At 41.5% G+C, this 13,311-nt stretch overlaps 1 protein-coding gene across 26 annotated transcripts in view; it reads right to left on the bottom strand.

The window, feature by feature from the left end:
* The window catches only part of Bltp1 (bridge-like lipid transfer protein family member 1), a 217,155-nt gene extending 207,046 nt beyond the window's left edge, over positions 1-10,109 (bottom strand). For 25 of the 26 annotated variants that reach the window (XM_087619106.1, XM_087619112.1, XM_087619136.1 and 22 more), the window contains exons 1-3: positions 9,940-10,109; positions 8,732-8,830; positions 3,163-3,289 (exon numbers count right to left, since the gene is read on the bottom strand). In XM_087619106.1, coding sequence (XP_087475232.1) covers positions 3,163-3,259 — 97 coding nt within the window. In that variant the 5' untranslated portion in view covers positions 3,260-3,289; positions 8,732-8,830; positions 9,940-10,109. 26 annotated transcript variants of the gene reach the window in all.
* Positions 10,110-13,311: the final 3,202 nt, after the last annotated feature.

The following is a 13,311-nucleotide window of genomic DNA, read 5'->3' as shown; positions in this document are numbered from 1 at the left end:
GAGAAAGAGGTAAAGAAAGGCAACCGAACAGCTTAAAAGCATCCCAGTGCCTGGGAGACTGGGCAGGAAGATCCGCAAATCCTGTTGTATCTGTGTTCTTATGGAAAGCAAAACTCAAGAGGGAGAAGGAGAACAGAGCAGAACAAAACTGGTCCATTAAATTGAATTAGGTGTTATATAAGAGAAATAATAAACACGAAGAGACATGGGTGGGGTACAAAGTCTGTATGTGGTTTCTTACATGGGCCTGGTGGCCTGATCTTCCTCTCGCCCATGTCTCACGGTGCCCAGGCAGAATGCCACCCACCCCCCTGCCCCGCCAACCTGCATAGACCCAAAGACTTGTTTTCCAATTTTTTGTTCTTTCACTACTGAAGCTACTGTTTTTCTTCCGTCCATGGCTTACTGAATAGCTGTGTTCCAACCATACGCAGTTTACTCCCCAAGGATTCTAACACTTCCACTCTTCTTAGTAATGCACTGCCCTGCCCAGCAGAAGCCTGCTGCAAGGAGCCAGTAAGGAAGCAATGGCTCAGAGCAAGGGACAGGTAAGCAGCTTAAGAGCTGCTGCCACATCAATCAGGTCATTCCTGTTTAGACCTCAGCCATGCCTCTTAGTGATTTTTTTTTAACTTAAGAAAAAAAATCATTGTTAAAAACAGTGACTCAACAATCTCTTTCGGATCAGTGGCCAGGGAAATGGCTCGGCTGGTACAGTGCTTACAGGGGACACTGAGTTTGGATCTCCAGCACCCCCATAAAGCGAGGCATGGCAACATGCAACTGTGCAACAGACCTGGGGAGCCAGAGACAGTAGGATCCCCAGACTTCATTGGCTAATCAGCCTAGCGGAAGCAATGAGCTCCAAGTTTGTTAAAAGACCCTGTCTTGAGACATAAGGCAGAGAGAGATTGAGGAAAGCACCTGATATAAACTCTAGTCTCCACAAAACACATCTCTCTCTCTCTCTCTCTCTCTCTCTCTCTCTCTCTCTCTCACACACACACACACACACACACACACACACACACACACACCAACATGTGCATATGCACATATTTTTTAAAAAGTAGTAAAACTCAGGAATTTTGGTCAAAAGGAACATTAAATAGGCTGCTTTATCTTAAATATCTATAGTAAGTGTTATGACAATAACCCACTTTTGAAGAATGTCACTGATTATGGTAGAGCAAATGGTAGTCCAACTAGCTGTGAATAGTCATGAAGACACCTTATTCCTAAATATACAAAAGGAAAAACACAAAAAGTATTGTTTTGATAATGAATTGCCCTTTGCTCTTAAATGTATAAGTATTTCTAAGAAAGGAGAAAGTAATGTGTAGGTTAAGAAGTGACCTACCAACAACTCAGTAAAATCTTAACTTTGTTCAAAATTTTGCTGCAGTTTTTAGAACAGTAAGCAAGTCCTAACAGAACACTATATTTCTTAAACTAGCACACACTAGCCACAACAGCTCTGTCAGCTTTGTCACGTAAGTGCTACAATTCCTCCACACAAACTATTTTTAGAAGAATTCTCTCTTTATTGCTACTGTTTTGCTTTCTTTTCTTTCCAAGAAAGAAAGAAAGAAAGAGAGAGCGAGAGCGAGAGCGAGAGCGAGAGCGAGAGCGAGAGCGAGAGCGAGAGCGAGAGAGAGAGAGAGAGAGAGAGAGAGATTTATACAAAGCAGAAAAAAATCAGGAGCTATATGTAACAGGAAAGGAATAAATCTGAAATAAGGAAAACTTCTGCAACTTTCATTTTCAATGCTGCTTTCATGAACTTCTATTTCACAGTAATGTTTGAGTTCTAGTTCCTACTAATATTCAGTACTCTTTAGAAATGGAGGAAGCCTGAGACTGAAGCCCTGAGTAAATGTGTTTGCTGACATGAGCACAGCCATGTTGGGGACTGTATGTGTCAGCCCCAAGGGAGTGGCAAAATCTTGCCCAGGTGAAGCTCAGCTGGATGCAAGGCTTTCCTCCCTCAGAGGGTAAGAGCACAGATAACTAACCAAGTGCAAAACAGACAGGCAGCCACAGCTTTCTTCCTCCTCCTCCTCCTCCTCCTCCTCCTCCTCTTCCTCTTCCTCCTCCTCCTCTTCCTCTTCCTCTCCCTCCTCCTCTTCCTCTCCCCCCCCCCCCCGAATGCTCACAGCCTGAGGCTGCTCTAAAGAGACTTTTACTCAGACTAGCCAGTTCTCCCCAACGCTGTCCTTAATAAATGCCAAGGTTTCGGGCTATGAGGCAGTAGGGGCCACTTCATCAGACTGTGCACACCTCACTCTGTCTTCTGTATGTGTGTCTGTCTCCATTTCCTCACCTTACCTCATCAGGATTCTCAGGACACTACAAATATTCATTTTACTTTTTGGCTTTCATTAATAATTTACAGAAGTTTTGTCAAACAGAAAATACAGAACTCAAAGTCTAAATTGTAATCAATCCTACTGCAAAGTATGAAACATCATTATTCCTTCAGTATATGTGTCACCTCTACCCATAAATGTGATGGTTTGCATATGCTTGGCCCAGGGAGTAGCCTGTTAGGAGCTGTGGCCCTGTTGGAGTAGGTGTGTCACTGTGGGTGTGGGCTTTAAGACCCTCATCCTGGCTGCCTGGAAGTCAGTCTTCTCCTAGCAGACTTCAGATGAAGATGTGGAGCTCTCAGCTCCTCCTGCACCATGCCTGCCTGGATGCTGCCATGCTCCTCCTTCATGATAATGGACTGAGCCTCTGAGCCTATAAGCCAGCCCCAATTAAATGTTGTCTTTTATAAGACTTGCCTTGGTCATGGTGTCTGTAACATTTTCACTATAAAATGTCTACCATGGACATTTATTACATTTATAATAAAAATGTTTGTGTATGTGTTGGAGTAGGGATGGAGAAGGTAATTTAAAACTGGCAAAATAAGGTAAACACAATCAATGTCTTTTCTCCCCCACCTCTTTTAAGGCAGATAACCAGGCAGGCTAAGGGGAAAAATACAGAGCAATTTCCAGAGCAAATATTCAAAGGCATACAGTAAATCTCCTTTCCTAAAGATAAATGGATGCTACTATAGCATTCCAGGTTCAGTCAACCACTGCCTAAAATCTGGGAGTTGTTAACACATACAGAAAACATATTAAGATATTTTTAAAAATATATTCTACTTACCAACAAGAAGCCAAACAACATTGGAATTGTGTTCTGTAAGGAAATCTTCTAATTGAGTGATACTGGGGACAATGCTGTCATTCTTCCTTTGATCCATTACTGATGTTTTTCCAGAACATCTAAAGGCCTAAAGATTAACAAACTTGCAATCAAAGATTCATAAAACTGCAACAAAAATCATGGTAAGGGATAAAAGGTGAATTAACAAGGCTTATTAAGTCACCTTCTATTTCTTTTACTGGGAATGCAAATAAACAACAAATGAAATGTATACATACATCTATCTAAATATAAGGCCATGGTTCACATTAGTAATGTGTACTAATTAGTAATTTTATCATTCATGGCAGGCAAACCTCTAAAAGTTCAAGGCAAGCCTGTTCTACAAAGTTCTAGGGTAGCCAGAGTTACATGGAGATACCCCCTGTCTCAAGAAAAAAAAAAAAAAAAAGGAGTAGTTACTAAGAGAAGCATGGTTACTATTAGAGCTCAAAATCAAATCCTACTTTAATGTGGAATCTTAAGCATTGACATAATTACTCATTAGATTTTCTCCAAAAGTTGGCACTTAATATTATACTTATATATTAAATTAAATCTTCATAATCTCCATCACTTCTCTGTATTTTCCACTATTTGACAAGACTTCCTAGTCAAGTTCACTCTATGTAGCTTGTGAACAGTTAAATCATTTCTTGCCTTCTGATATTCAGGATAAATTATAATAAAATTGGTCAAACTATGAACAGATATGGCCAATTGTATAGATAAACGTATACAAATATATATGCATGATGATTGAATAAGATGGCCCCAGAGGCTTCTAGGCTCAAATATTTGAATGGTTAATCAGCAAGGAGTGGGACTCCTTGACAGGATTAGAAGGATTAGGAGGTATGGCTTGTTGTACAAAGTGTGTCACTGAGGGAAGGCGTTGAGATTTCAAAAGCCCATAGACTAAATCTCTGATACTGTAATCAAGCACCCAATTAAATGATTTCTTTTACAAGAATTGCCTTAGTCATAGTGTCTCTTAATAGCAATATTAGGTCTTAGGTGTCTCTTAGAACAATATGCATTTTCATATATGCAAATATGCAAGTATCATAACTATGATTATTTTTATATACAAAGAATGAATAAAAATAAAATTCTTCTGTTATAATTAAAAGACAAGAGAGGTATTTCCCTTTAAGTACAGTATTCACACAACCCAGCTCACTCACAGCAAAAAGTATCCAGTAATAATCCAATTTTTAAAAAATTTCAAAGAAAAGAAAGGGAAAGAATCATAAAGAGAACTGCATCATTAATACTCCTTTGACCAAGTAGCACAGGTAAGTTTTGGGGCGGGGGGAGGGGGGAATGACAGTAAATCTTTTCAAGATGCACAAAGAATGATGAGGGCAACTTTTTCATTGAAATTCAACAAATATGACTTGTCAACTTTCAAAATATATTTTGTTTGTTCAACCATGATACTCACTTCGAAGATCACAACAAATCATAATTTTCCAAGTGTGTGTGTGTGTGTGTGTGTGTGTGTGTGTGTGTGTGTGTGTGTGTATTTCTGAAATATTAGCACAGTATAAGGAAATAAACATCTCTTAAAAGTAAAATGGGGGGCTGGGGACTTAGCTCAGTGGTAGAGCGCTTACCTAGGAAGCGCAAGGCCCTGGGTTCGGTCCCCAGCTCCGAAAAAAAGAACCAAAAAAAAAAAAAAAGTAAAATGGGGGGGGCAATAGACAGTGACAATGCTGTGAAACAGCAGAAAAGCTAAAGAAAATAATGGGAAAAGGGTTTTTACTTTTATACTTTTTCCCAGTGTTTACAAACTGAGTAAGACATGTTCTTATATTTCTTAAAGCACTATAAAATCTGTCACCAGCTTAAATTTTACAAGGAAGGGATCACTTTATAACATGTGAACATTCTCTTTCATCCTTCAACTTTTTTAATTTAAATAGGAGACACACTTTGAAAGACCCATAGTTTAAAAAAAAAAAAAAAAAAAAAAAGCAAACTGTGAGGACACACAATTGATACCCAAAGAAAGAAAAAAGGCCAAGAGCATCCATCGCCACAGTAACTCCAGTAATATATTAACATAACCAATGTTAATATAATTACTTCTATAATCTTACTTCCTCAGGGGGCTAAGCCTAGAGGAGTCTGTAAAAGGCAGTAAAATCCATCTCAAAAAAAAAAAGATACAAATAAATATCTACATATTTTATAATGAATTAGATATGATAAAATGGCATGTACCTATTTATGCTAATTTTTATCATCGTAGAGATGTCAAATGAGTCAAGGACACAGGGTCTACTACTGACATTAACTGAGAGATAAGTTCTGGCATTCAAACCTTCACATAAAAGATACTTTGCTTCTAGTCAAATCCTAAAGTAGTAACCCATCCACAAAAGAACATACAATCCGGGGGCTGGAGAGATGGCTCAGCGGTTAAGAGCATTGACTGTTCTTCCAGAGGTCCTGAGTTTAAATTCCAGCAACCACATGGTGGCTCACAACCATCTGTAATGGGATTCAATGACCTCTTCTGGTGTGCCTGAGGACAGCTACAGTTTACTCATATAAATAAATAAATCTTAAAAAAAAAAAAAAACATAGAATCCTCATGCAAAATCACCACTATATACCACTATAAAAACTCATTATTATCAAAGGAATGAAGAAAGGGTGTTGAGGCTGCAAAGGCATAAGTCTGCAGGATCAGTATCTACCCCCGTTTTCCTCAATAGAAGATTAATGCAAAACGTCTAAGAAAAACCATCAGACAGATACCCAATGTTTAAAACACATCTTGAGCTAGTAAGACCTTTGCAATATTTTGAATGAGAATGACTGCCATAGGCCCTTATGTTTAAATACTTGGTCCCCAGTATTTAACATATTTTGGAGGAATTACGTTACTAGGGAAGGGCTTTGTGGTTTCAAAAACCCTCATCATTGCCAGCGTGGCCCTCTCGGCCTCCCACGTGTGGATCTGTGAGCTCTTAGCTGCTGCTCCAGCCATTTGTTCTCATGCCTTTGCTCTGTCATCACACTAACCACCCAAATTAACCCTCTGGATCCATCAGCCAAATTAAATTTTCCTTTTATAAGTCACATTGGTCATGATGTCTTTATTACAGCAATAGAAAAAAGACTGAGATCACAGCTGGAATCAGGAAATGGCTGTGACACTGTTGCTGCTGTTGCTTTGGGGAAAAGTGTAAGACTTTGGATGAGAAAAGCAGTTGAATGCTGTAAGCAGAGCTTAAGCTCCTATTTTCTAAGTAGGAGCTTAAAAAGAAGGCAGAAGTACTAAGAGCAGTGTGGATTATGGAGGCCCAGCTCAAGAGGTTGTAGAGGGGAAAAATATTAGAACTCACCTCATACTACTTTGATGGAATTTTAAGGGGGAAAAATGTGGCTGCCTTCAAACCTTGTCCTAAACCTTTGCCTGAGGCTAAGTTTTAAAGTAATAGACTAATTTCTTTGGCAGTCAAGACAACCTAATACTGACTCTTTCACCTAGCTATTAGTAATCACTCTTATGCAGATCTGCAGTCACATAGAGCAAGTAAGGCAAATGGAAACACAAAAAGTACGACTTGAAGGGAAAAAAGTATGCTAGGAAATTTAGTGTTGAACCAAGGCTTGTTCTGAAAAAGGTAAGGCGATGAAGCACTGGAATAAAGGGAGGTACACTAAGCTAAGACCTCAGTCAGCTAAGCTTCCAAGTCATGAAAAGAAAAGGCCCAAGGAATTCAAAGGCAATAACAAATTAGAGCTGCAGTAAATGTGAGACCAGGTTCCATCCCAAGTGAGCCCCAGAATGTGGAAGTCCTGAAGGAGAAGAGAAAAGGGATTACAGAAACTTCCTCAGTGCATAAACAGATTCAATCAGCTGTACATTTGGGAAAATAAAACTTCATTGATTCAAAAACAAAAAACAAAAAAAAAAAAAAAGAACGACCAAGGGCAGGCATCTGGCAGGGAAGTCCCTACATGGATACCCTAAGAGGCCATTGCCTGAAGCTCTGTAAATTAAGTCAGAGTTGTGCAGAGGATCTCACAGGATAGCTGCCACAGATTGCTGAACACAGGAAAAGGAATCAGTCCAAGGAGGAGGAGTGGGCTGCAGGCAGAAGAGCTGGACAGAAAGATCCATCTAAGCCCTTGATGTCTGACATAGAGCTCAGGATTTCATAGAGTGGGGGCTTCCCTGTTGGGTTTCAGTCTTCCTTTTGGGCCAATAGTTCCTTACTATAGCCTATTCTTCTCCCCTTAAATCCAGATTCTAAGCCACTGTATATTGAAAATATTTAATTTGCTTCTTGATTTTACATGGGTTTACAATTAAGAGACTGCTTTGAGTCCCCGAAGAGACTTAAAACTTTGGGTTTTTAAATAGTTTGAGACCAAAAGGTATTTTTGAAGTTGGACTAGACACATTATGCATTATGAAATGGCTACAAGTTGATGGGGGCCAGGGAGTGAAATGTGGTGGTTTGAATATTCAATCCCAGTTGGTGAAACTGTTTGGCAAGAAGTAGGCCTTAAGAGTTCATAAACTAGTGCCAGTCCTAGTATGCACTCTGCCTCCCAATTGTGGATCAAGACAGAAGCTCTCGGCTGCTGCTCTAGCTGTCAGCCACCATGCCTTTGCTCCACTACCACAGACTCTAGCCCTCTTAAGACCAAATTAGACTGTCCTTAATGCTGCCTTGGTCATAGTGTCTTATCAGAGTACTAGAAAGGAAACTCAAACAGCCCTTAATAGAAAGAGCATATTCTGGCATAAGGTAATGGATCAAGGCAATGGAGTATCCACAGGAACCAGGGCTATACAGCTCAGTCCATCTCACTGAACACCAACTGCTTCATGAAGAGAAGCTGGAAACTAATATAAGAACTACTGGATAATCTTCATACAGCAAATGATTCAAGAGAAACAAAATGCTTCTTTTTCTCCTATCATTTTATTTTTATCAGAATTTCAATCTTTCCCAGAAGCTTAAAATAATGTCTGCTATATACTACTCTATAAATAGCTATTAAATGAACTAAATGGCTTTTATCCATGTCTTTTACTATTCTCTATGGAACCCATAATTTTTTTTAAAAAATGAAAACACTTCAAGTTGGGTAATTGTTGCAAGTCTATACCAAGAAGCTGAGGCAGGAGGATCTCTAGCTCCAGGCAAGTCTTGGCTGCAGAGATCTTTATCTGTGCTTAAAAAGCAAATTACTACAACAATGACAAGCACTCAAAATGAGAAATATTTATATTTCCCTTTGTGCATATAAATGCAAAATATAAATGCAAAAGATGAGCATACTAGCACTTGCAATGATTTCCCTGGGCTTTGTTCTGCCAATATAAAAGTTAAGTACTTAAGTTAATTATCAATCCGATATCAGCAGTCCAAAATGCAGATGGAATGATTTGTGGGTCACAGATGGACTGAATCACAAATGAAACCTAAAATCAACTTTTCTCTATCTGGGCTTTAATAAGAATTTAGATTTATTTTTAATCTTAGGAAAAAATACTTACACAAGGTTTTTTGTTTTATTTTGTTTAGTTTTTTAATCTTCAATGTTGTTTATCGTTCCTCTTCTGAAGGTCCTTCTGCAGCGCGTCATCTTAACAAGTCTGTAAAGAGAAGCATGTCAACCAAAGAGAAAAGGTATCCGAACTTTGTTGGAAGAGTAACCTTTTCGAATTAAACTATTTAAACACACCAGGAAACTCTTCAGAATTGGTCCAGTATTACATCTCCTTGTAATAAGAACTCCTAGACCTCAAATAAGACTAAACTAACCTCAAAGCCACTTTATAAGTAAAGGGAACATAGGAGACGATGAGGTAGGAGTCAGGATGCTAATGGTGAAGGTCTACCTGTAAGGCACACTTAAAAGGGCAGCCTGCAAAGAGTTTTTCTACTGACACCGAGTCTCTGCTGGAAAGAAGTGTGCCTTTCATCTTCTACTCTGGGCACCTGGCACATTTTACCACAGGGCACTGGCCTTGCAAACTCTTAAGGTATTTGGGCAATGGGGTGGCATATTGACTGACGGGCCATAAAGTGAGAAAGCCAGGTTTGAAACAGTTCTGTTCCAAGATTCTCAGCTACAAAGGGGGGGGGGGGGATTTCACTTAATAGCACTGTTACAAACTGTATGAGCACATATTAAAATAGCGCCCAGCAATCATTGTTAAGTCAAATATTCTGATTAATTCATCCACTTTTACACTTGTCAGACTAAATATGCTTCATTTCCATGCATGAGATGAAAGCAGCAACGCGAAACCACCTGAAACCTACTTTCTCAGTTCCAGAACCCATGACTGCTCAGAGGAAATTTACAAGAATTCGTTCCCTTTAACAGACATCCCACTGTCAACACCATAACCAATGGGGCGAGGAAGGAAGACAACTAATATTCCCCGGATGGAAGATAATCGTTCCGGACCCTCCTCTGGCCAAACAGATGTCCACTCAGGTGTGTCCTACTAGACGAGGGCCGTGCCATCCCGGGGCGCCCGGCCCTGCCCACCCCGCCAGATCGGCGCGCGCCTGCCCGCAACCCTGGCACTTGGCTGTCAGAGCCTGCTAGGCCTCCACCTTAACCTCCGACCTCCGATCCCAGGCCCGCGCCACAGCCGCGACCCCGCAAACCTTCCAGTCTCACCCGGAAAGGCGCTGCCCACCTCACCACCTCCCAGCCATCACCGCGCGCAGCCTCTCGAGCTCCTCTCACCTGACAGCGCGGCAGACCCTAGTCCGGACCTCCGCTGATGCCTACACCCTCAGCCTGCAGCAGGTCCAGCTCGGGCCGGCCGCCTCGGACGCCCATAGGGCGGAGGAGCAGAACCGGGGCAGGAGCCGAGGCCAGCGGCACTGCAGCTGCGTCAACCGGCAGCGTACCACGTCAGGGCGCCAGCGCCTCAGGGTACGCCACTCTGGCCCCGCCCAAGAACCGAGTCGGCCCCGCCCCTCGCTGGCACGGAGCAGGGACGGAGAGGCGCCGCCTGGACCGGGGGCGGGGCCTAGGGGAGGGCGGGGCCTGAGCCTAGGAAGGCCCTGGGCGGAGGGACAGGGCTTAGGCCCTAGGGATGAGACCTAGGTCAAGGGGCAAGGCCTGAGCTTCTGGACCAAACTAGAGACTAAAGTTGGAACCTGTGCCCTAGAGGCGAATCCTGCTTGACAAGAGAAAAGGCCTGAGCGGAGGGGCGGGCCGTGTCCAAAGGGCGTAGCCTAGTCTGAGAGATACAGCTCACTATTGATTTGAAATCCACCTTGTTTCAGATTCCAAGTAGGGAGGTAAACACCGTCCCGGTAATGTAGACAGTATAATCAACATAGGAAAAGGAAGCCAGAAAAAAGAAGAGTCTGGTAGCTGTGACAAGAGATGAGTTCTCACGGAAGATGCATGTGAAACTCTGACGTAGTAAAATCAACCAAATACTTTATTATTCTAATAATGAGCATGATTTGTGCTCGCCCCTCTGAATGCCATTTGGCACGGCTAACAACTTCCTAAATTAGATGTATAGGACAGAGAGATACTTGACCTGTGTGTTTCTGATGTGCAAATTGTATAAAGCAAAGCATTGGACAATCTTGGCTGCATGAAAGATTTGACATTGCTTGGAGCAGAGTGGAATGTGCTTATAAGACAACTGGAAATGGAAACTGCAAAATCTAACTGTTGAGAGGGACTTATGTTACTCCCTTATGTTCCTTAAGTTCTACAAAGAATGTTCTTGTCCTCCTTGTCTTCCAATTCACAAATCAAAAACCTAAGGCTCAGGAAGTTGAAATCTTTGTCAGTTTAGAGAGTTAGGATTTGAACCCAAGCAGCATGGCTTCCAGTTCGTTCTCTATGCAACATGTTAATATCTAAGCCTCTGGTTCTAAGAGTTCAGGACACTCAACATTTCCACAAGAGGGTGGGAGCATAAACTTTTAAACAGATGTGAAGCCAAATGTAAGACTAAAAAATAAAGTCTTAGCACAAGTTCTTTGAACTAGAAGCGACTGAGATATGATTCAGCTTCCCCAGAACAAAACTGAAGCTGAATTGCTCGAGAGATAAGAGGAAGATCTTAGGATGTCGAGGAGAGAAGTGTAATTCACTGCAGACTTCCTCTACAGCGAGTGAGAAACTGGAGAATCTGCACACTTACGTTTCTCCTTCTCATCCCCACGACTAAGACCCGGCCTGAGCTACAGGTGTAAAAGAGATGACATCATCAAGATGAATTATTCATTGTAGAGCCTTTCTAGTCCAACAGCCCATAACCCTGTGAAGATGATTAAGCCAAGAGAGTTTGTGTAGCAATACTTCCTGGCTCCTGAACCTTTCCCCTGCTTTGACTTTTCACCAGCATGTGAAAAATGCAGGTGGTGTCAAAAGAAAAAAGAAAAAAAGAAAAAAAAACCCTGCCTCCAGCAAACATAATGTGAACTTCTCTAGCTGAGCATAGCTAATGCAAGCACAGCATCCCAGCCCATTGCAGGCAGAGACAGAAGAATCCTGGGTTTGCGATCAATGGAGAAACTTCTGGGCCAGCCTGAGCTACGTCAAAAGACCATACCTTAAAAAGTGGAAAAACAACAAAACAACAAAAGAGAATTTCATGACAAAAACCAGCTAATGATGTTTTGTGTTATAACCTTTTACTTTGAAATGACAGCGGGTTCACAGAAGTTAGGACAGTCATACAAAGGGTCTTGGCCGCTTATCCACGCCATCTGACAGTTCTGTCTTATATGTATATAGTACAATATGAAAACATACTTTACTCTGGCATGATGTATGTGCAGTTCTATGCCGCTTTGCCACGTCTAAGTTCATGTAGCCATCACTGCACATCACACAGATATTTCCTTCTTGTTGTTCTTTATGGTCATTCCCCACTCTTCTCCAGGACTATCCCTAATCCCTGGTCTGCTGGATAGTTTTAGGTTAACTTGACCCAAGCAAAAGTCATCTGAGAGGTCGGAACCTTAATTGTAAAAGAAAAATGCCTACATAAAATCTGGCTGTAGGCAAGTCTGTAGGACTTTTTTAATGGTGATTGATAGGAGAGAGACTAGCCCTTGAAGGTGGCTTCTCTGGACAAATTGGTGGGCTCCAGTTTTAGTCTCAAAAATCAAGGGGGAGAGCAATGGAATAATACCCCTCAAATTTGCCCTCTGGGCCACAGAGAGAGAGAGAGAGAGAGAGAGAGAGAGAGAGAGAGAGAGAGCGCAAAAATCATAAAATTAATACTTGCTACAACATGGGTAAATCTTGAAAATATTATAAATGAAAGAAGCTGATCAATGAAGACTTTATATTTCATAATTTCATTTATATTACTGTGGTTCTCAACCTGTGATTGATGACCCCCCTGGGGGATCAAATGACCCTTTCACAGGGGTTGCCTAAGACCATCAGAAAACACAGTTATTTACATTACAATTCATAAAGGCAAAATTACAATTATGAAGTAGCACTGGGAAGGTTGAGAGCCACTGATTTAAAATAAGAAAATTCAGTGATATAGAAGGTGAATTTGTAAACTTTCTAGGTCTGGGAAGAAAGAGTTGGGATCAGGAGTCAGTGTGGTAGTTTGAATAAGAATGAGCCCTCACCCTTCCCAGGCTCACACGTTTATGCCTAGTCCCCAGTGGGTGGAACTGTTTGGGAAAGACTGAGAGAAATAGCTTTGTTGGAGGAAGTGGGTCACTGGGAGTGGACTTTGAGGTTTCAAACCTCCACACTATTCTCAGTTAGCCCCGCCCCTCTCCCCTCTAGCTGTCCCCTATTTGTATATGAGAACATAAGATCTCTTCTATGGCTCCAGTACCAACCCAGAAGCCGAGCTCCCCAACAGGATGGTCATAGACTCACCCTCCGAAACTGCAAGCCCCCGTTAACCTTTCTTCTATGAGTTCCTGGGTCACTGTGTCACAGCTGAGGAAAGGGAACTAAGACAGTTGGGGATTCACTGAAAACCTTTGGGGGTTTCTTTTAGAGAAGGCAAACACGTTCTAAAATTAAAACGTGCTGATGTTTGCTCAGTCCTTTGTGTGTACTGAAAACGTGTACTTTGAATGGAGAACGATATGATTGACATCTCCT

The sequence above is a fragment of the Rattus norvegicus genome, chromosome 2 (genome assembly GCF_021556685.1).
Source record: "Rattus norvegicus strain SHRSP/BbbUtx chromosome 2, alternate assembly SHRSP_T2T, whole genome shotgun sequence".
In the NCBI taxonomy this organism is placed as follows: Eukaryota; Metazoa; Chordata; class Mammalia; order Rodentia; family Muridae; genus Rattus; species Rattus norvegicus.
The sequence above is the reverse complement of the archived record's forward strand: the minus strand, read 5'-3'. Positions and strand labels throughout refer to the sequence as shown.